Consider the following 23,461-nt stretch of genomic DNA (forward strand, 5'->3'; position numbering starts at 1 on the left):
TTCAGTCCCATCAGTCTATTTCTATTATATACATACATATATACAGCTTTATCAAGGCTAAAATTAATGCAGCCCCCACCCCCGTCAATAATCGAACGGTCCACGCCCAAGAACAAGTAAAGTGCCACATTACTTGTAATTAAATTGATTCATTACCAGAAAAAATCCCTAGCTCCTATTTTATGCCAGGGGCACCCAACGACGGTGTCCTCCTAAATGCATTGAGAACACTTTTTAGGCTCTCCAGAGTACTTTTCGATCTCTAGAAATGTATTCCAAGTGGCGCTAAAAAAAATTTTATCTGTTGGGTCATACTAGGGTAACCGTGAGTCTTTTTTCCCGAAAATGTTCGCTGCAATTGAAAGTCTTACGCAAGTGAGGATTTTTCTGATTCCTTTCTGTATCGCATTTATGGGTTCCGAGAATTTTGGGTTTCCTTTCTCTACGAAAAATAGCTTAACCTGGGGTGTGAAATAGTAAAAATTAAACTTCAGAAAATCGTAGGGAATTTATTGGATTAGCTTCGAATATTACACATGCATGGAACGGTCATCTAATAGATTTTTAGTCTTCCTCAAGCTATAGAAAATTCTAGGCAATTTTGCTTCTCCGAACAGATATTTCACAGAAAAAAGTCGTTGGGTGCCGCTGATATGCATTTGGTGACCTTTTTACGTTACTTATTTCTTATTGCCAAAAAGGAAAGTGTCACAATAATGATCTTAACTCATATCTTTAAGAAAAATTATATTAAAGAAAAAAAAAACTCTCCTGCGGACAACTTTTGTCCTTCTGGGGCCCAGTTGTTCAATAAGTGGATAGCGCTATCCACCGTGTAAATCACTATCCACTGGATAGAACAATTGGCTTCCCTAGTACTTATCAATTGGATAGAGATTCATCCGATGGATAGCCCTACTCAACTTTTGAACAACTGGGGCCTGCTCTTTTACTAGTATTGTAAATAAAGTACTGAACGAAAAAGCAAGTCACATACTTTCAAGGGTTGGTGTCAAGTTATAAGTTACTTGAGATTTATCGTCTTATACAAGCATACAACATACCTTGAAATTTAAACTTTCAAACTGTATACGAAAATCCTGAGAAAACACTTCCAAGAACTCGGCCTAGAAACAATAGGAATTTTCTAGGCAACTCGGCCCACCCCAATGCAATGGGGCAATTTGCCAGTCCCTGGCCATTTACGGGGTGGTGCAGTAGTAACTGCATTCTGTCACCATGTCTGTGATTGTATTTATTAGAGCAGCATTTGTATCTTAAGATTTGAACGACAGTTGAAAATATTCGCAGATGTTTTCACATTGAATTTTGAGAGTACTTCTTGGTTGGTCTGCTCGCAGATATCATGGCCATCGTACCTGATGGGATGTATTACGCCCATCTTGTTGTTGAAAATATCTTCGACCTCCTTGTCTCTACGTTCAACAAGAAACGCAATTTCTTCTTGCAAGAGCACTGAGAGCAGATCTCCTTCGTCACAAATTTCAACATTCTCGGCTTTAGTCAACCCTTTTTTTCCTGCTGATTGCAGACAGTCTGGAAAAGAATGAGTGAACTTGTCCCTTTATAAGCCATTCGTCTCTGGAACGTTCTTGAACTACGTGTGTTTCTGGTCGTTCTCATGTCCGTTGCGACCTCAGAAAGGTCTGGTTTCCTGCCTGTTTGTGTATCAACATCAAATCGTGCGGTGAGGTAAGACTTGACTTTCTCGCTAAACCTTGTCCCGCCTCCCCTTAACTTCTGCAGCCGCCCATCCGCTAGCCTCGAATTTGCAGACACCACTAGGAGATTTTGGAAGTTTCTCGGCTGGCGGCAATTTTTACAGTCTGACCCCGACAGTCTGTCAATTTTCACCGGCACGAGTCTGTTTTCCCTTGTGGTCTGGATATCGGCATTCTGTGCGGCCAGTTGGATTACCCCAGTCCTTCCCTAGGTTTGCACGATGTAACGGAGATAAAAACATTTTTTCACCTTGTTGGGCAGTTTTACCAAAATACCCAGCCCGCTGCAAAGTAAGTTCGCTCTCTGTAATATTTTCTTTCGTTAGGTGACATGGCCTTGAATGAGCCATAATAACGCTCACCTGTTACATTGACTAAGAGACACCAACTTGCTTGCTCCTTTAAACTCTCCAAATCCGCTTTCATTGCGTGACAACAATCCTAATTAGCATATGACCATGAAGAAAACCCAAAACGAAATTGAGCTGAATTCAGTCTTTATTAAAGAGCCTTTTAGTTGCTGAGACTCCAAACTCAAAAAGAGCTGCGTTTGAGCAGAAGTGAATTGTACTCTTTTAATACGATTTTGCTGAAATCGACAACCCGCCGTAAATGAGCTTTTAAATTTGCATAATATACGAGTGGATGAAGAATTCCTACATGTATTTTATGACATTTTAAGCTGGTTTACTGAGCTAAGATGGCTTACAAAACAACAAATGTGCGTTATTTTCACGAAGCAAACCAAGATTCTGCCCCGTGGAAAAAATATCAGCCTTATCATATGAGTTTAAGTGTAGACGCCAAACGTGCAATTTTAGGTAAATATTGACAAAAGGAGCTCTCAAAAACGCTTGTTTGCGTCCAACGCAGAGTGATACCCGCACCTTTGACTTTATTTTCTAACAGAATAAGGTAAGATCTTTGCTGTGAAGTGCATTTTGCCTGTGATTTTTGTACCGCTTTGGAGATTTTAGCTTTTACTTTAGAGGAATTTGTCAAGGGAGAAAAAAAACCGCAAAGTGGCTAGTCTTTGATCTCATTAATTTAATTTAATTTTGCGTCAAATTATCCAAGATTCCGTCATTGGACAAGTCAAATGCAGCTAAATCCATTGTACTATGTAGAATTTCGCGATATTTATCTGTTACGAAGAAGCGCGGCTTTTAAAATTACTGAATGTTGGCTATCTGATTGAATAAAGTTGAAAAAGTGCTCTCAGACAGGAAAGAAGTTTTGTGCTGTAGTGAAGCACCGAAAAGGATTTTGAAAAAAATTAGCTCGATTTTAATCATTCCTCATTAAGTCCTTTTCACCCACAAAAAATAAAGGGAAGGTTTACTGGCGATCCCACTGACTCGCCGGACCGCTCTTAGGTGGACAGCCACTGAAGTCTGTTGGTACGCGGCGAAACTTCTTGTAGAGTCGATTTCGTATTCGAATCTGCTTTTGAATTTCGGGGTTGATCCACGGCAATTGGTTGTTGCGAAGCTGTATTCGTTTCACGGGTACATGTTCGTCGAGGACTTGTTTGAATAGGCCGGACCAATGAGACCATATATCGTCGATGTTTTCGAAGACATAAGAGCTATTCCATGGAACATTTTTTAGATCAGAGAGAAATGCATTTTGATCCAAATTCTTTATAGATCTAAAATCAATTGTAGTCGCTTTAGGTCTTGGCAGCTTTTGTTTCTTCACAACAAAAATCAAATCGTGATCACTAATCCCAACTTGTAAATTTCCGCTTGTTGCCAATCTCTCAGGGTGTGATGTTAAAACAATGTCGAGCAACGTGCTTGAACAATTAGTTGTCCTCCTGGCCTGATGTATAACGTTCGTTAGGCAGAATTGTTCCATAAAATTGGTCAGATCTTTATTAGGGCCGTTTGGGTTATCCGGGGATTCAAGCATGTTCATATTAAAGTCCCTGATAAACATGATCTCTTTGCGTTTAACGTACATTCTTTCAGCTGCTGTCGCACAAGCTGGAATAAAATCTCTAATTTTACATTTTCCAGGAGAGCGGTAACAAGCACATATCAGAAACCAATTATTTGCGTATCCCTTTACATCCAAACAAATGGATTCGACTCCTTCTGGCTCGAGATTAATCTGACGGTGGGCCGTGACGTTCGATCTAATATAAACGAGTAGGCCACCTCCTCCTCTTTTTCTGTCCCGTCGAATAATACGATATTGCGAGTGGGCGAACAAAGAAGAAGAGGTAGTCCCATCAATCTTGCTTTCGGTAATAATAAAGAGGATATCAAAAGCACATTCGTCGAGTAGATTAATAACTTCGTCTGCTTTGCCCAAGATACTATTTACATTAAGATGACCAATCTTAAAGTTATTCTTATAGTAGCCGTTTATGGTCGTAGAAAACCACTCTATTGGTGATTGAAGTGATTGCGAATCACACACACTGGAGTATATTCTATATCCGGTAGCGCTGATTCCGAGAACAAAGAAATCAATTCCTCGGTAGACGTGGTGGAAAAAGGAAGAGTTGCTAAACAACAGTATGTAGTTGCACATCCATGGCTTTAATAAACCAGTAGATGCGTTAGATGCTCGATATTGCTTGATGGAGAGATCGCCACATTTAATGTGATAAGAAAGATAGAAAGATAGAGAATAACTCACTTCAGTAGAGAAATTATTTTGGGAAATTAAGTGCAATGGTATGCGAACTTTGTAGTTTTGTGATCACAACGACGCGACAGTGAGCCTAGCTTGACAAATCGTATCTAGTAGATTGCTTTGCCTATTCGCAGAGTGCATGTTGTATGAATGTTGGATATTTATACATGGATAGATACGAAATTTCCCTTTGATTGTTGAAAAATAGCGGAAATGAGTGAATTTTTTTTTTTCTACACGAGAACACTCATTATCTTTTCAGTGTGTTTAATATGAATATTTAAGTATAGAAATTTTCACGCACTTTCTGCAGTAACTGGGAAACCATTTGTAGAGTATAAGCAAAGTTCGATACGGAAAGAATTCGGCAGAGAAGTGCATTGGTATGCGAACTTTGTGGTTTCGTGATCAGAGCGAGGCGACCCTACCCTTGTCACAATGCACCAGAGTGCACACATTTTTTACTTTGAGTAATGTCAGTTACCGTGTTAAGAGCGACAAAATAAATAAAAGGTCAGTGGCTCTTTTCTCATGTAAGCTGTCTATCCATGGCTAATACTTTAAGAATGTTAAGGTTCGGACGGTTATTACGATGAAAGAGATGTCAAAGCCACAGTAACGCTCAGCTGATTACTTTGGCGGCAAAAACGGGTGTGGGTGTGTGTATGAGCAACTAGCTAGCTACACGATGAGGTACCAGGAATCTGATCTACATTTTGGACTTAATTCTTCATTCTTTTCTGCTAATCATTCCTTATACTCTTCTATCCAGGCTCACCCTATTATAACCTAAACTAGCCAGGAATAGCCGCCGATTTTATAACCAAAGCTGGACATGTTTGGGTTAGCCGACCGTGGGAATCAAAATCAAGGCATTTTGTTCGCAGTTTTTCCTCGCACATTTTCCTGAAACTGGTCGGTAGAAAAGAATAAAGCAGTCCTAGAAGAACAGTTTTCAACTCCCTTAAAAGTACAAAACTGATATCGAATTTTACGCCAATCCCGATCAATTTTAATCACCTTGTTTCGTCTTTTGGATCAGTTTTCCATTCGTTGGCCAACTAGAAATGATTTACTAAGTCGTGCATCCGTAACGGTACTCTGACGCTACAGTTGCAGATGATGTGACAACTGGCAAACCGTGTTAAGTCCTAGCTGTTACTTATTTCTTAAGAACTGAATTTTAGAAACTGATCTTTACCATTTTCTACCTGCTGGTTGAATAACGAGCATGAAGAGACTGTTGAGTCAGTTCTTCTGTGTTTTTCCTCCCCGATTTACAGAGCGCGTGCCGGAGGTTTAGACTTGTTAATAGAGTGTATTATTATTGACAACAGCAATAATTATTCCTGAAATCCGTATAATCTCTGTTGGCTTTCTGTGACACAGAAAGCCAACAGAGATCCCCCCCCCCCCCCCCCCCCATCCACCATGTCTTTGGACATGATTGAACAAAAAATTTATTCACTAAATGACCTTTATTCTCTTTTGTAAGGGTCAACTGAATCGAAAATGAAGCCTACTTTCTTAATATTCATCTTGGTAATTTTGGGGTTATTCGATTGCTGCTGGGCTAGAAAGAAAGGTAAGCAAAGAAATCTTTGAAGGAAATAACAAAGCTTATATATGTCAATCTTGTACATCAGAACGCAACCTAGCTTTGATTGCTGGAACCCTAAATTTCCCAATTTTTGGTGAAGACAACTGTTATTGAGCGTAAACTGAAATCCATTTTTTCGTCCAGTGACAATAACATGTCATCACTGACTTTCTTTTCCTTCCCTTGCTCCTTGAATCTGGATTCCACACCTTGGATTGATTGTGGATTCAGGGTGTTAATTTTCGGATTCTATGTTAGTGGAACTTTGATTCTGTTTCAAGTCGTTAGCGGGATTCCGGATTCTGAATTCCAAATGTTCTCAGATATTTCCGGATTCCAACAGTTAAATATTCTCTGATTGCATAATTCGGATTACCTCACATGGTGCGAGTTCCCCTCCCCCCGGCCTGCCAAAGATGAAGGTGGCTCCATCGGCTTTATGACACGCTTTTCAACGGTCTTTAGACTACCTATTAAAAGATGAAACTAGCCTGAGAAAACAGCCGACATTTGGCGACGCTACCACTGGTTTCCCCGCCAAATGACGTCTGGGAAACGAGCGCAGAAATTCCATACTGATTACGCGTCATCAGTAAGGAATTTCTGCCCTGTGTCTCAGACGTCATTTGGATGCCAGTGGTAGCGTCACCAAATGTCGGCTGTCCGTTTTCTCGGGATGAGAAACGTGATTAAAAAAAAGTCATTGACCCCTTTGGTTTTGCACTCATAAACCTTGAGAAAAAGCATTTTATCGATACAAAATGTTATATGTTTTTGTCTTAAGAGGAAATGACCTCCCGAGAAAGCCATGCCCGGCCTCGCCGTTTATACGTATACCTTTCTTTCTCACAACCTTAAACCTTCATACTCACGGCATTTTGAATCTACCACATGCCGATCTCTCTGTTTTTGTCTTTCTTGCTTTAAGCTTTCTGTTTAGTTCATTGATCAACATGCTTGCGTCTAAACAGATCCAGAGCACGCTCTTTTGGATGGGAATCGTGCCAAAAACTTTCTACTTCACCGAGGAAGAATTATGAAACCCTTGAGGTTGTCCTCCTCCCTCAGGGAGGAATGCTGCCATGAAAAATGTGATGCGGAAGAAGTGCGTGAAACGTTTGGCAGTATAAGAAATGTAAGTACCAATATAGTACTAATATGTAGATTTTTCCAAGGCTAAAAGGGAAACTCTCGAGAGATTTTTTAACAAGTCTCTTTCTCAAGTAATTCAACTTTTGTCCTGAAGTGTCCCAAGCTAATATGTTAAGATATGATTTCAACCAAGAGAGGAAGAGATTGTTTTCTCTTGTTTTAATTGTTTCAATAAATGGTGATTTTTTTTCCCCACGAGTTTAAAATTTTATATCATTCGCATAATGGCGCCAAGTTTATAACGCTTTGGCAGATCAGTTCGCAGTTTGTTCGGATCGAAAAGTCTTTTCGCAGACCCCTTGAGAGGGACGTATACAAAACACGGACCCCCAGCCGATGGACTCCCCCTGTGGACCTAATCCATGGACCTTTTTGTAGACCCTCACCATGGACTAACCCTGTGAACCAACTATATTTTGATGATTTATTTTTATCAGAGGTCTTAACAAATTTTAAAACACCATTAATAGACGAAACTGTGTCAGTTTGAATTATCAGGATTAAAGGCTCTTCATATTTTACACTTGCTCAAATTTTTCCTAAATTCGGGTCCACGAACGGGTTCGTGGACTAAGTCCACAGGGGTGGTCCATTGACTGGGTTTCCATGTTTTGAATACGCCCCATTGAGAGACCCTTTGTACTGAATTAAAGAGAAGAATAGGCTTTGGGTACTTCGAAAATGGTTACCACCATACTGTAAGAATATCAAAAAATAAATAGATCTGTGTTTTATATTTCACCCTATTGTTACTGAAAGTAGTTAATACTGTTGTCTTCAATGTGATCTACATTCAGTCAGTTCTCACATAGGCAGCTTGTTGCAGAAAGCCTCCCACATGACACTTATCAATTGATAAACATAACATGAACCTGGAAATCGTATACCAATATAGCCAACCCGCTTCTTGCATACAGTAAACATTTGATTATAAGCCCGGGGTTATTATACAACTTCGTAAGGGATTTCAGGAGGGCTTATATTTGGGGGGTGTGAGAGAGAGGGCTTATAACCAGACAAAAAAGTGTTTCAAAACAAGCTACAAAGCAGTGCTGATCAAAATACTATATGAATTTGATCGTTTTTTTTTTTTTTTTTTACTAGAGTGAGGCTTATAACCGTATGTATTTTTTGTTGTTGTTGCTTACAGGTAGCTGGGCCTGTAAATGAGGGGGGAGGGGGGGGGGGGAGGAATGCTTATAATCGGGAGTTTATTTATCACTCGAGTCATAATTAATGTCTCGCATAAGTAGCTCGTCTCTGATCTCGCTAATGACTTCGCTATTATCTATTATTATTATTGGTCCGACGTTTGTTGTAGCTTTTAAACTATTTCATGCTAACTGGCGAAAAACGCGAGGCTCTGGTAAAAAGAGCAGTTTTTCGGCCCTAAAAAATCAGTAGCCAAACGCTTTATTTTAACACTGAATACTAGTGTTAACTTCATCTACAGAGAAAACTCTCCTGTTACAGTTTACATCTATGTTGATTTTGCAACCGACCCCGGAAAGTTAGTAACGTTGACTGAGTTTCCCAGAAAAGTGGGCTTCGTTCTAAATTAGCTTATAAGTATTCTTGATTCAGCAATACTCATGATCATTTTTATTGCAGCCCGAACGCTCCAGAGAAATATACATCGAGGACCAATGCTAAATGTTAGTATTGTGAGCGTTTGTTCCTTAAATACACTTTACTCAATACTTAAATGTGTCTGTTACCTTATGGGCTTAATGTAGATCTAGATTTACCAGGTATAACGCTGTTAAAAAATGACCAAACGTTCGCATTTTATACATTTTAACATAAAATACACAACTAAAAAAGCCTAAGTGTCAATGAATCAAAAAATTGACAACAATCTTCCATGGTCTGTACTATTATCGACCATATATAGCCAATCACGTCAAAACGTCATTTTTACATGTTCTTGTGAATTGGTTTACCGTTGTTCACATTTTTGGGGGCGGGGTGGAGCGGGAGGGGGGCAAGTAGGACATTTAACGTTAAAAAAATTTTGAGTTGCAAAAGATAGACTTGTTTTGTTACAAGTTAGTCTATTTTGAATTGTCTATTTTTGCAGTCGGAAGGGGATTGAAGTAATTTTACAAAAACCTGTCATGTCCTATTGAAGTTAATTAATTGGAATTTGTTTAGTTGTGGTGAATGTTTATTAGCTTTTTTGCAAGGAATGTCATTCGGTTGTTTCAGTAATTTCTTTTTCGAGAAATTTTGATCACTTTGAAAATGAGTTTTTTAGTAGTTTAAGTTAGGGTCTCATTTCAATTTTTTTAAGGCCTTATGCACTGAAAACAGTTAAATTTAACAATGTTTTCTTATGGATTCACTTATGCACTCAGGTTCGGTGACTTTTAGGCCTTTTTCAGTAGGGATTTGACAATCACACCCTCTGCAACAGCACACCCCCTCCCCCCCGGTTTGAATGTTTACATGAAGGAAAATGTAAACTATAAGGAAAAAACACCGACAGAAGGAGGGGATGTAACTGCTGGTATCCTGACCAGCGGGCTTACCCCCTTGTTTATTAGGAGCATGCGCACGGGGCCTCGACATTGGCGGGCACGAGGCCACCGTGAAATAACCTGAAGTTTTCACTAAGGTTTTCTTCAAGTTTCCCAAGTGTTTTGTAAGTCGTTTGTTTCAGTTTTTCTTTGTCGTGCTACGGATTTCTAAAGCTTTCTAACGGATGTTTGTGATGATACTTGTGAGTTGATTCAACCTCGTGTATGATTAAACGTTTTGTTGTTATGTTCATCGCCACGGCTATAATGTGCCGCCATTCACAGCCACAGGGGAGATAAGACGCGAAACAGCATAAAAGGACAAATTGGAGATTTATTTATTCCTATTATTATTACGATAACCATCATTAACTTTGGCGTACAAATTTTTTATCACTTGTTTTTCTACCACAGCAGGCCATACTACAACTTGAAAGGTGGTCCGAATGACTGATCATATTTGTAAAAATAGTACTTAAATACAAAACTCTTTTCAGGAGTCTGACTGATCGTTCCCTCAGATTACAGTCCACTCACGATAACTCGAACCTTCAAGGGAAATCGAAATAGGTTCGAGTTATCGGGAGTTTGAGTTATCGGGAGCTCGAAGAAAATAGCCGGGAGTAAGGAAAAAAACAGTTTTTACTGCACAGTGAGCATTCTATTATCACATTTAATTGTAAAAAATGTTGAGTGAAAATTGAAAGATACTGTTAGATTATAAATCAGAACGTAAAGTACCAAAACGTTGCCTAAATAAAGCATGCATTTTACTTTTTGAGCAGTAAAGCTATTTCACGTTAGATTTGTGGCAAACAACATCAGTCTCCACTATCGATCCACTAGTAAACTATATGCCTACAACACGTCAATGGGAAATTCAAAATTCAATGCTTCGGAGGCAGTACACTCTTTTTTTCCCGACTTTTTAAGGGCTCAAACATGGTTCGAGTTATCGAGGGTAACATTGTATAGAAATGATCTAAGGGGAAACAAAAATTACTTCAAGTTAGCGGGAGTTTCGAGTTATCGAGGGTTCGAGTTACCGAGGGTAAAATTACAGTAAATGTATGACGGAAATCCAGGGGAAATCGATTTTGGTTCGAGTTATCGGGAGTCAACTGTACTTACTTATTTTTCATGCAAACTTTTTATTTCAAAAAGTTAACAGGTTGTTACTAAGAAATAGCTGAAATCATTATGTCCTTTCAGATCGACCTTGTACTTTCCCCTCGACGATCAAAAACCATTCGAAAAACAAGCCTTCGATTGAAAAGTATCAACAAGGCTTATTACTACAAATCACGACAAAGTTATTACAAATTACGTCAGCTTTGCTTATTAAAAATTGCGGTAGGTATTACCAAGAGCCGTGCCATTATGTCTCTTGGTATTACAAATTAAGACAAAATTAGTACAAATTACCACCGTACAGCCATTGCATTACAAGTTACGACAGAACAGAAGGTAATATTTCTAAAGGCATCGTGTACTTTTTGCTAGGTCCAAATCTACTGGATGAAATAAAGTAGAAAATCGAGCTGATCATCGCATGATAAGCGAGTCCAATTGAATGATAATGCCTTGTTTTTCCTTGCAGGAAGACATCGCTGAGCTTCAAAAACGACTGAGTCAACGGCAGCCGCTGTAGTGTGTGTAGTTTAGTTTGACTGTTTTTAATTCTCATTTGTGCTAACTTAAGCATTTTGAATAAACAAGTAATTAGAAGAAATAAAAAAAATCAAACATTTTTAATTTTGAGGGTCCTGTGACACGGGCTATGATTCATAAACCAAAAAGAAGAGAAAGGACGAAGGGGTACAAGTCATTTTTCCCAGTTCAAATTTAGCAAAAATCCTGCCCCATAAATTTCAGAAATATCCATAAAAAGATCAATGCGAAGATAATTGGGGCTTACTAAATGATTTTAAACTGACCAAACAGAGGGTCGTTTTAAAAAGTGCCATTGATGGTAGTTTTTAAAAAACCATAAAAATTTAAAATCAAGTTTATGGCTTAAAACATACCACGGATAGAAAGAACAGATAGAATTATTTTAAACAAAAATATTTCTGTTTTACAGCTTTGAATCTTGCCTCGGTACAGACGCGATAAAGTAGGTCATTTTTACTCTAATTTTTGCATAATTAATTAGGTAAAAACCGCTATTTTCGTTTTTCCTCGTTTTCTCGAAAACTATAGATTCTTGAAAGTTGAAAATATTTTTTTCGAAGATAGTTCACCAAAGGGGTTTTTCTGACAAATTATCAGAATTTTCGTCTTTTTTTAACCTGGCTAGCGATTCTCGATATTTACAGTCATGGGCTCTTAAAGTATGGGAATTTTCACGAACTTTCTGCACAAACCGAAAAACCACTTGTGGCGAATAAGTCACTTCAGGGGAAAAATAATTTAGGAGATTATGTGAAGTGGTATGCGAACTTTGTAGGTTCGTGATCACAACGGAGCGACAGTGAACTTGACGAAGCGTATCTAGTATATTTTTTTTTTCAGGGTATTCACAGAGTGCATGTTGTATACATAGAAGGTATTGCATGGCCGAGCTGAGGTACGGAATTTCCTTTTGATTGTTGAAAAAAAGCGCGAACGAGTGAAATATGTTTTCCAACACAAGAAAACTCGTTATCTTTTCATTAGTCTGTTCAATATGGAACCTATGAATATTTAAGTACCGTAAATGCTCTGTTAGGCACCCCCTCTCGAATAAGCTCCCTCCCTCTAATACCCCCCCTTTTTTTTCAGGGGAAGAAAGTTAATAAGCCCCCCTCTCTATTAGGCCCCCCTCCTACCCCTAATTATTCTCCACTTATAAATGATAGACTGTATTATGCACCTATCAATGTCATGGCGGCGGGAGGGGGGGAGGGCAGGGCATGGGGTGGGGATTTGATTGTCGTTCTTGACCCTGGGGTAGGGCATTTGACTGATCTTGTTCTCCCAGGGAAGGGGATATTTGAATCTTTCTTCGCCCGAGGTGGAGACATTTGACTGCCGACTGGGACGAAAAGACTGAGAGCGAACATATGTTCCCTGCTTCCGCGCTTCAGGCATGCGCCGTACGGTTTGGAAACATCAGGAAATCATGGAGGCCAACGGAAACAAGCGAAAGCTGAGTGGATTTCACTGTTTTGTCTCCAAATTTCGTTTGTTTTGGCGTGTTTTGATCAATTGAACCTCTTAAGATACTGTGGTATCAAAGTAAACGGAAGTAAAGAGAAGCAAAGTCGATTCTTGCAAGTACAATTGATCAGTGTATGGCTCATTCGCTAAAAGTCACTGTATAAAGCTTGTAAATCTGACTTTCTTTGTACCCTTAATTTACTAAGAATGGTATATTTAAACTTTCAAAATGTGGACTTCCTCCTGAAAGGTTTCTGTATTCTACGCAGTGTAACACGGATTATGGTTAAAACGTATAATTGCAGCTGTAACAGAAACATGTATCTTTGGTGATGCAGAAACGTTTATAAATAAAGATTTCAGAGTTTTATTTGGAGATATTTTCATTGTGCCTTTCTTGGGTTCTGCCGTGGGATATTTGGTAGCAATGTGCAGCCCGGCGTGGGGAAATTAGTTTGCATTTTACTGGAATGATTTGCCCGTGGGCAGGGAATTTGACGGCAAATTTTTGAACAATGTCAAATCCCCACCCCATGCCCTGCCTCATCCCCCGCCGGCTTCACATTGATAGGTGCATTAATCAACCACGACCGTAAAACTTCGTGTGGACTAATCCGGGATGGTTTATTTACCAAGAGAAGCTCGGCTGTATGACCTAAAACTTTTTGTACTTAAGCTTTTCTATTTTTGTATTCTAGTCCTTCATGGAGAACTGATACCATCGTCGTTTCTAAATTAACTAAGCCCCCTACTCAAATAAGCCCCCCGTCTCTATTAAGCCCCTCCCCCTCTCCCCCTCAAATGGGATTGAAATAAATAAGCCCCCCGAGGGGCTTAATAGAGGATTTACGATATAGGAATTTTCATGCACTTATGTAATAACTGGGAAACCACTTATGGGCCTGTTAACATGGTGGTAAGGGACCCCAGGTAGGTGAGGTAACCCGCCTGTCCATATAATTTCTCATTTTAATTTGATCACGTTTACATGATAGGTGGCATGACCATATAAGAGATTATTGGACAGGCGGGTTACCCTACCTAAGCGTGTTACCTCACCTACTGGGGTCCCCCACCTCCATGTAAACAGGCCCTAAGTCAAGTTCGGTAAGGAAATAGTTCGGACAGATCGGCATGAAAGGCATTGGTATACGAAATTTGTGGTTCCGTGATCAGAGTAAGATAACCCTACTCTTGTCACAACTCAGCAGGGTGCACACATTTTTTACTTTGAGTAATGCCATTAACCGTGTTAAGAGTGGCTCTTCTTTTCTCATGTAAGCTGCCTATCCATGGCTAATACTTTCATAGTTTTGGGGTTCGGACCAGGGGGGAGCGGGGTGGAGGGAAGGTAACTCTATTGTTTTCCACCTAAGTTTCTTGACCCACTCCGCTTGCCAGTATGACGTCACATAGTAACGGGCAAGAGCCTCGGGTCGTTTGTGCAAATTAGCAAGGGATACGACAGTTATTAGGTCGAGCGAGGAAAATTTGAGAAGCTAGCAAATATCACTATATATCGCTAATTTGATCAAATGTGTGAGAGCTTTGGTGTTGCTATAATCTGCTTGTGTAAACCGTTTTGATATTCTGTGTCCGTAATTGTATAATTTTGTTTATCTGTTTTGCGGGCCGTGTTGCGGGATCGCCATCTATTTCACGGGACCGGCAAGGTCATCAAAACTTAAATCCCTTTTTTTCTCTAAAGTAGGCAAGGTCTAATCTCCAGAATTGGATTTTCCATTCACAGATCACACTTGTTTATATTCCATCTATTCTTTTACTAATTAAACGGGCCTAACTTCATATCAATCCTTTCGAGTGTGGGCCTCTGTTGATCTCCTAATTCTCCACCAATTTCGATCGATTATCTACATCGAGTCGGCCAGTTGAACCCGAGATAATGGGAAATAGCTTTGAAATACGCGCTTAAGCTAATTTTCCTCAAATTTATATTTGAATTCATGATAAATACAGCTGCGCCAGCTTCAAACAGCGTCTATGGCAGAGAAAAATTGTTTTGATATGACAAAATTAAGTTTTCAAATCATGTGTGTCACTGTGGTGCAGTGGTCAAGGAGTTGTTTGTACGTGCAGATAAACCGGGTTCGAGTCCTGGCGACGCTCTTAGTTTTCTGTTACCTTGTCGTACCGTTTTTTTCTTTCTGTTTGGTCTTTGTTTTTTAACATTATTTTTACTTTTGCCCTGTTTTCCTTTATTCCCAGATCTGGGTACAAGTGCTTCTTATTGGTCGTGCCACATGGGAAATTTGATTCCACCAATCAGAAGCACTACCCAGATCTGGGTAGTGACGCGTCATCAGTATGGAATTTCTGCGCTTGTTTTTCAGACGTCTTTTCGCGGGAGAAACCAATTGTAGCGTCGCCAAATGTCGGCTGTCGGCTGTCGGCTAGCCTCTGCACATTTAATTTGAGGTAATTATTCCATGTGTCACTCAATCGATTAATCGCATGTCCCGTAAGCGCACCTCGAAAGCGATGAAATAAAACGGGACTCGAAGCTTTTAGAAAGCGCGTATGCTGCAAATGAATCCACCCTAATTTACCTCCCAGAAGCTTATTGGCTCTAAAAAAAAAGGTTCCTTCATTTAAGTTATTTGCACGTTTGAGTAATAAAAGCAATGTTTACAAACTGATAAACTATCGCTTACCACTCTGCATAACCTGCTTTGCTGAACAGCAGCGGTCGGCCCTTCGGGTCTCAGTTTGGTCCACAAATAAGGGCCCGGGCCCTTCTCCTGGATCCGCCCCTGAAAGGGGTCCAATTAAATTAGAGATTCTGAACAGCTGCAAGGCTACTGTCAGAGAAAAGCACAGTAAAAAGTCTTGGCGAGTCAGCCGTATTTCGCGACCGGAACCTCGTCCGTCGAGATCTGTGTTCGGTCTCCTTAAACTCACACTCCGTGTCGTTCCTTGTCTATGCTTGGCTGTCACGCTCTTAACCTAAAATAATGGCTACAGTCATAGTATAGTGCGAGATCCTCGCAAACCCAGGGACTGCAACGATCGCATTTTCGTGGGAAACTTTATAAAAAGAACGGGCGAGCTCCTGGAAATCTACTCTTACTGTATGAGTACAATTTCAAAAGCTCAATTACAATTCTCCCCTTTAGACCGGCCAGAAAATATTTTTTCTACCTGCAATCAACTAAGACCCCGTTTACATGGAGTGGGGGACCCCGGTTGAGTGAGGTAGGTTTCTATTTGTTTTGTGTCCCTCAGAGTGTGAAAACAAAAGAAACCAACCCCACTAGACCGGGGTCCCCCACTCCATGTAAACATGCCCTTAGAGGACCTCCCTGGTGACTGATGTCTTCGTAAACGAAAAGTTCTTCCCTATCCTTTACTATTGTTGCTGGGTCCGTTTTACGGAGATATTCTTGAAACGAGTTTCCGAAAAAAAAAATTCAACGAAGCCGGCATGATCGCAAACTGTAACAGGGTTCGTACAGAAAATTCCAACCATATTTCAAAGTCTTTTCAAGGACTTTTCAAGGACCAAGTGGATTTTGAAGGACCATCTACTAAGGAATACAATCAGTTCACAGAGCTACAAAAATGCACATTCTCAGTCTATTCTAATAAGGCTTTAAGGTTTGAACTGTTTGCTTCACCAATTCTATACATTTTCCAGTTGACTGGTCTAAAATTGATAGTTAATTATTGCATAAAACACAGAGCACTTTATGTAACTAACCTTTAAATTCTCTGAGCTATGATTTATATTCTGTCTTGAACAATCAAAAAGCATCAACAAACTATTTCCAGGCTACTGAATTCAAGGTTGAAGAATATTCAATGACTTTCCCAAAAATTCAAGAACTTTTCAAGACTGTCCGCGAACCCTGTGTAACATGGCCTCAACAAAACAAAAAAGTAAGTCCACGGCCGATATAAGCGATATGGCTAGTCGAGTGAAATATTACTTATCTCTCCTTGTGTGTTGAACTACGATTGACACTCTCCATGGCCAGGACGCACAGTTATGGCGATTGAGCGTTAATCCTAGTGACAAGCCAAGTGATGACCAGATCTAGGTGGTAGTGGAACTAACTAGCCTTCGAGGTGGCTTGACAACTCTCAGCCTTTCGAGATTCACAGGCAAAAGCTCTTGATAATCGGATTTTTTTTACATGATCGTTTTTGAATTCCGTCTGAGTTATCTATATTGGAAATACTTTTGTTTAAGTTCGACCACATCAATCGAGAAATGGGCCGCAAAATTGCCGATCGCCACGTGTGGGAATAATCTCTGGCAGTGGAAATCTATGACAACGTCATGCCTCTTAAGAGAAAATCAGCTTTAAGGAACTGGCCACCAAATTGATTGAAATATAGAAACGATGGTTTAAACAATAAAGAAACATGTAACTCGAGAAAGAAGACACGAATGGACAAACTTGAAGTAGATATAGAATAAAACGGATCGCGGTTGGGTTTTGGGAACCCAACCGTATTAAGTCTGCCGTTTGTAATTCTGATTTATAACGTTCTGGAGGGATATTTTTCTGTACGTCATGAAGCTATTATTGTCTGTAATTCTGTCAGTAGAGAGAAGTAATTCATAAAAAGTAATTGGTGCAGTCTCTTTAACAGAAAAGTAAAGTCGTTCCACAATTTCATCAAATAACTTCAAGAACACTAACAGCATTATCTTGTCGTTTATTTTATTTTTAAAAATATATTCTTAATATTAGTAAATCCTGCTGGGATTGTGTTACATAGATACTTGGACCATAGCCATTACTAGTGGCTTAAATGGGCAGAATAAAATGGCTCAAATTGGCCGTCTAAGTAAGTAACTGTCACTACCACTCTAAGTCGTGTTTCGCGCAAAGGATGTTTCCTCTGTGTCGATCTTCAGGGTTCTGCCTCACGCCTGAATCTTCAGAAAGTACTCATTGAATTTCTCACGGTGCTTCTTGAATTCCTCTTCAAAAGCGACAACGGTTTCGAGAAAGTGCTGCCAAATGGGGGCTTTACAGGTTTTACCTTTTACGCAATTGAAAAGTGGTTCGAACATGCTTGCGAACATACCATTCCAGCTTGTGCCAAAAGCGCAGTCCAGGATGGCGCGTTGAGCGCACGGTTTCATTTCGTCATTCTCTATTGTATATATATATAAAGTAGTAGTAGTAGAAGAAGAAGAAGAAGAAGAAGAAGAAGAACAAGAACAAGAAGAAGAACAAGAAGAAGAAGAAGAAGAAACAGTTTATTAGATTGGAACGTGCCAAAATACTTAATTGTCTGACTCTTTAATCCATCTGGAATTTTATTAGTTCATCTAATAAAATCTTGCCAATTTAAATGAGAGCAAGGAAAGACGACACACAATTTTAAAGTCGATGAAAAACAAGCACGAGTGTATCAGGCTTAAAAACTTGAGGCCACGCCTCGAGTTTTTAAACTTGATAATACACCCAACTGCGATATTTTTCAACGGCTTCAAATTTCTCCGATATAGATCAATTCATTCTTGCACTAAAGTTATTTATAGATTTGGGGTTATTTTGGTGTAAAAATTGGGCGTAAAGTTTAGCCGTGTTTTTATCAGATATAAAGACACTTGTTAAACATTAATTTATTTGTTTTTTTCTTTATGATTTATTAATGCATTTTTTAACTCCTATGTATTTATATACCTCTGTATGCCAGGGAAATTTAATAGAAGTATGTAGGGCAGAAGTCCGAAACTTTCCGTTCTAAATTCGGCTTTAAAATTGTTCGAACGTTTTCTGGACAAGTATTCCTAGGGCTTGCTAATTCTGAAAACAAAGCCTATCGTCAATCTTGCCATTCTTTAAAAAGTACTCTCTAGTTGTGCTATTGACACTATAAGTTTCTCAAACCCTTGCTCTGTTGTCAAGTGTTATATTCTTCGATATTTTTAGTATATCATCCCTCGGCGGTTTTAGCTAAAACTATTAATGTGCTGCAATTGTAACGGCATAGATTTTTAGTGCTATGCTTCACTTTGCCTTCAAGAAATAGGCAATCCAGGGATTGTAAGCTACGCTGTATCAGAGCCCAGACGGAAAAAACAGTGGAACGCCTTTGCGTATTATTACAAATGAGCATAGATTCAACGATGCAGCATTTTTGTCCAAATTAAAGGATGTTGCAAATTCCACAATCACCAGGCAAACCAAACTTGCCAAGAAAATATTGTCACTGTAATTATTTTTGACACGTGACTTCTAGATCTCTTTTTACTGTGCTCAGCTCTTATGACTGATTCAGTGGAAAATTTTAATCCATGCATTAATCATCATCTTCTCCTCCCTTTTATTTTTAGGAGGTGTTTCCCTTTGGACAGCCATTAAAGAGCTGTCTAATGACGGTAAAGCTTTTTTTAATCCCTTGGGAGTTGCTAATTCCAGTTTCCATTAATTTAAAATGAAGGCATTGGAGACTCACGAGAGAAAACTATTAAAAACAGGTTTTGTGGCGAAGGTTGTTTTAATTACCGATATCGCCAAGACGCATCGGAAGATCTTCGTAAACGAGGCAACATGAGAAAATGTACGAGAGCTGCTAAAATTCTGCCTGATCTCAGGTTGTACGAAAGGACGGTCCGCATGGTGAGTACAGAATTATACAGATTTTATCAGAGCCATGCAAACAAACATAGTCTTAATCTGAGAGATAACCGAAGATTTCTCGTTCCCATTTGTAGAACGGACAGACTGAAGAGTAGTTTCTTTTTTACAGCAATTGCAAATAGGCAATTTTATTACTGAGGTGATTTTTGTGGATTCAGCGTAGTTTTGATTGTTTGTATTCATTTGTCAAGTTTCATCCAATTCAGCTCAAGGGCTGTGATATAAACTTAAAGCGTGAATAAGCTATCTGTCTTAACTATCCATCTTTTTATTCCGCCTAATGGGTCTTTAAAGAAGCGGTCCAACAATTGAGATTGTAGGAATAATAACCAGAAAGTGTTCTCTAAAGGAATGAATTATTTGTTAAGAATTTTGTCTTGGCGTAGCCTGAGACCACGCTCCTTGGTGGGGAAAAAACGGGGCGCCTGGATATGGGTTAGAACTAGTTGTTTGTTGCCGTTGGGTGATCTTTCTTTAAGATTTCTGTTGAGCTTACCGCTAAAATTACTTTACTATGAGTACTCACCAATGTTGTGCAAATCCAGTTTTTTCATTACACCTAAAAACCGTAAGCGACAATAAATTTTAGACAACGAATAACACGTCTATATACATTATGTTTTACAAGTCGATACTAGCAAAATCTGTCATTCCTCAATTCAATGCCCCTTTTCATTCGTAAAAGTTCTCTTTCCTGTTCTTTAAATTTACATGTCCACCTCTTCTGTGACACAAGGCCGTATTCCTAGTTTACCTCCGTGCAGTACTAGCTCATAAAGCTAGTCTGTACCTGCTCTGAATTCTTTCACTTAGTATTCACGTCGTTTTTTCCATAGGCGACTGCCAGTAAGTAACTGTTATTAACAAACGTGGAATAGGATTTATTAGTTTAGTTTATCGCAGATTGTTTTAACACTGATCAGTCACCTGATTTCAAGGCGTAGCTTTTCAGGTCAGCAGTCGAATAGTTGAGGCAAAGGTAAACTTTGTGAACAAAAGCAAGTTCCTGCCACAAGGAAGCAACAACAAGATCCAGCCACAGCCTTGATCCGGTAGGTACAGTTAGCTCAAGATCCCTAACGCACGGATTCATCCACTGTAATAAGTTATAAGTAAAAGATCAGTTGGATCAATTTAGGTTTCCGGGGAAACTGCCCATCTTCCCCTCCCCTAACCCAACATTTTGCCCTAAGTGAGAAGTAGGTGTTAATGTTGACTTAGGGGAGGGGTAGGTGAGCAGTTTCCCAGAAACCTAAAAAATCCTCTACAGTTTTCTTAGACCTCGAAATGATATTTCACTAACCTTGCATTTCACAGCTTTGGAGGTCATGAGTTTCTAGACTTAATATATAATTAAATCACCAAATACATTTTACATTGGGTCTAGAATTCTTTGGGAAGTGGAAAGAGTCACAATTAATTACAAGACCGTTAATACAGAATGTTTTTATTACCGAGTGAAAATCAGTGTCTTTTCATAATCGTCACGAACTCCAAAGTCCCTGACTCGTCATTGACTTGGCCAAAAATTCAGATTTTCTCTTACTATTTTTATGGTTTGTCAACTCTGGGATTTTATTTCAGCGAAAAACACCCTAGTTCTCGCGGTCTCACAGCTGTCCGCATTCCTAGTAGAGATACGTATGCTTCAAAATAGTGACCACTATATTTTCTTTGCCAGCTACAAATTATAGTGCCTTTGAACTAAGCCCACTAAATGAGGCTAATTCCTGTATTCAGCAGCCTGGTGTTTCCTTTGTCAATTTTTTCCCCTCCCCTACCCTCGGCGCACTTCTAGATGGATAATCTTACCTTGTAATAGCAAATTGCGTCGCCTATATTTCCCTTTTGCAATTCCTTTTGCGAGTTGTCAAGCGCTATTTTGAAACACCCCATTACTTCCTTGAACGGATCAGGTGTACGCTTGACCAAATATCCACTTCCAAAGGAGATGAAGCTCAGGGCGAAGACGGGAAACATAATTCTTGAAACCATTTTGACCTAATGATAAGAATAATAGCAAAAACATGCGCCCTGATGAAGTGTGTCTAAGTAGAAAATGGAGAAACTTTCCAAATATTAGGGAAGATCAAGGTTGTGGAAAGTTTTGGTGCACAACTATCCTCACTATTCTATAATTGGCAAACTTTGCGTAGCAAAGAAATAAATTAAAACGTGAAGAAAATAAAATCCTTTGGGAATCTTTACATTGTGCCACTACAAAAAATTTATGTTCCCAGGCACCGAAAGTGAGAATACTTCTCAGGGGACATGCAGTCATATGAAGTCAATCCCATTGTCCTTAGTCGTGCGGGGATATCAACTGAAAGACAGACGAGGAAAGAGACCAATGTCAAATAAAGCGCAGTATCAGTAATAACCATTTTAAAATAACCAATGTATTGTATAATAATAATAATAAGGGTATCCAGACGTTTGTACTGCCATAATGATAATAATGATAATTATTGTGATAATGATAATGATAAAGATCATCATCATTATCATCATCATCATCATCATCATCATCATCATTAAAAACTCAATCTTACTGATAATGCAATTCTAGAGTTTTGATTGGCTTAGCCATAATGGTATGTGAGCCATTATGCCATGTTCTTCCGTGGTCAGTGTACGCGTCATTTCAAGATAAGAAGTGAGCTTCCCGGATGAAAGAATGGCGATCGAAGAAAACCGTTTTTATCCTTACACTGCTGGAAAAATGCTATTTCGTCGGAAAACACAAAGAAAACCACCAAGACACAACCAGACACTGCGATTAGAATTTGATATATTACTTCCACCATGAACTCTCTTTCGCGTTTCCGAACCAATTACGACAATTACTTATAAAAGATGTATAAAGCATGTAATTTTAAATAAGGTCTAAAACGTATATCGCAGTTATTTTTTTCTCCTTCTAGCATACTAGCAATCCTAATGCTAATCGAAAATCCGAAAACACTTTTGATAAATTCCCAGATCAGCATAGATAAAAGTGCCACATCAAGTTCCTTCCATGAGGGATGGGAAAAACCTTTTAACTGTAATAGGCGTCTCTCACAGGCGTTTTTTCGCTCGCAGGATTAACATTATCTAGGTTATGGTCAGTCAGCATCAAAAGCAGGTTAGTAGCTAGTAATCGCTTACGTGTACATCGTTATTAATTCATCCAGAGAATTAAGTGGGTGTGGCTTTAAAAACATTCAGACTGCTATATCCTGAAGTCTTGATACATTACGCGCGGCTATATGATGTATCGAGAAGTGAGGAACGTAACTTATCGGGTGTGCAGGGCTTGGCAAAACCTGATAAATGTGAATTTCATTTTAGCTGTTGTCTTTATTCAGTTATATTAAACAAGAGTTTTGCAGTCTTTTATTAGCATTAGAAATGTCGGTATTGTGTTATCCTCTTTTCCAACTAACTTTTCAATATTACTAATAACTATTCCAACTTCCGAATCTTTTTTTCAAATCTCCAGTTAATACAAGCGCGTCCTAAGCTCCATAATGGCTCTCTCAGAAAGAGGAACTAACAACATGGCTTGCACCCAGCAAAATACTCATTTTAGTAAAAATAATAAAACAAAAACTGGTCGCTTTAAACTGAAAAAGGGGCTTGATGCAGAATCACTCCAGCAAAGCAAAAGCATTCTAACTAACTAAATAAATCACTGCTACTTACCAGTTTTTACTGCAGAAGTCTTAAAACACTCTAGGCTGCCTGCAAAAGAAAAGTGCTCGAGCGTGCAGCTATACAGGTAGTTTTACCCACTTAACTGACGGCAGTGAACGCCCACATTCCACACGTGGTAAAAATTCAATCAAGCTATGTACGATCAATATCGTCTTGGCTTTCTATTTTTACTAATAACAGTTTTCCATAAAAACAAAAAGTGACTTGGGATGGTTTCAGGGATCTATTGACAGTCACGATTATGTGAACTGGTCTGGAGGAAGTCCTTAACATCTCATTTTTACACAATTGATCCGTAAACGACGCAAACTATTCACTTTTCCTGCTAAGTCTCAGTTT

General features: G+C 39.1%; 1 protein-coding gene and 1 long non-coding RNA gene across 2 annotated transcripts in view; one reads left to right on the forward strand and one right to left on the reverse strand.

The window, feature by feature from the left end:
• The window catches only part of LOC140928312 (uncharacterized), an 18,982-nt gene extending 7,568 nt beyond the window's left edge, over positions 1-11,414 (forward strand). Inside the window, exons 2-5 of the long non-coding RNA XR_012164637.1 lie at positions 5,884-5,973; positions 6,960-7,123; positions 8,752-8,795; positions 11,260-11,414. This is a non-coding gene — a long non-coding RNA (uncharacterized lncRNA). The remainder of the gene's footprint in view (positions 1-5,883; positions 5,974-6,959; positions 7,124-8,751; positions 8,796-11,259) is intronic.
• A 6,049-nt stretch (positions 11,415-17,463) lies between these two features.
• Positions 17,464-23,226, reverse strand: LOC140928310 (uncharacterized). The gene is made up of 5 exons (XM_073378047.1): positions 23,111-23,226; positions 21,236-21,424; positions 20,351-20,519; positions 19,950-19,982; positions 17,464-17,927 (listed from the first exon to the last, which is right to left on the reverse strand). The coding sequence occupies exons 2-5, from the start codon at positions 21,416-21,418 to the stop codon at positions 17,695-17,697; spliced, it is 618 nt and encodes a 205-aa protein (XP_073234148.1). The 5' UTR covers positions 21,419-21,424; positions 23,111-23,226; the 3' UTR covers positions 17,464-17,694.
• Between the last annotated feature and the right edge of the window lie 235 nt (positions 23,227-23,461).

Source organism: Porites lutea, chromosome 2 (assembly GCF_958299795.1).
Source record: "Porites lutea chromosome 2, jaPorLute2.1, whole genome shotgun sequence".
Taxonomy (NCBI): Eukaryota; Metazoa; Cnidaria; class Anthozoa; order Scleractinia; family Poritidae; genus Porites; species Porites lutea.

Excerpts from the sequence above, each read along its gene's own strand:
- LOC140928310 (XM_073378047.1), bottom strand. The coding sequence starts at position 21,418 with ATGGTTTCAAGAATTATGTTTCCCGTCTTCGCCCTGAGCTTCATCTCC. Across the intron at positions 19,983-20,350 it reads AAGCTACGCCTTGAAATCAG|GTGTAATGAAAAAACTGGAT; the intron begins GTGACTGATCAG and ends TACGGTTTTTAG. Across the intron at positions 17,928-19,949 it reads ACTGGATTTGCACAACATTG|AGAATGACGAAATGAAACCG; the intron begins GTGAGTACTCAT and ends TATATACAATAG.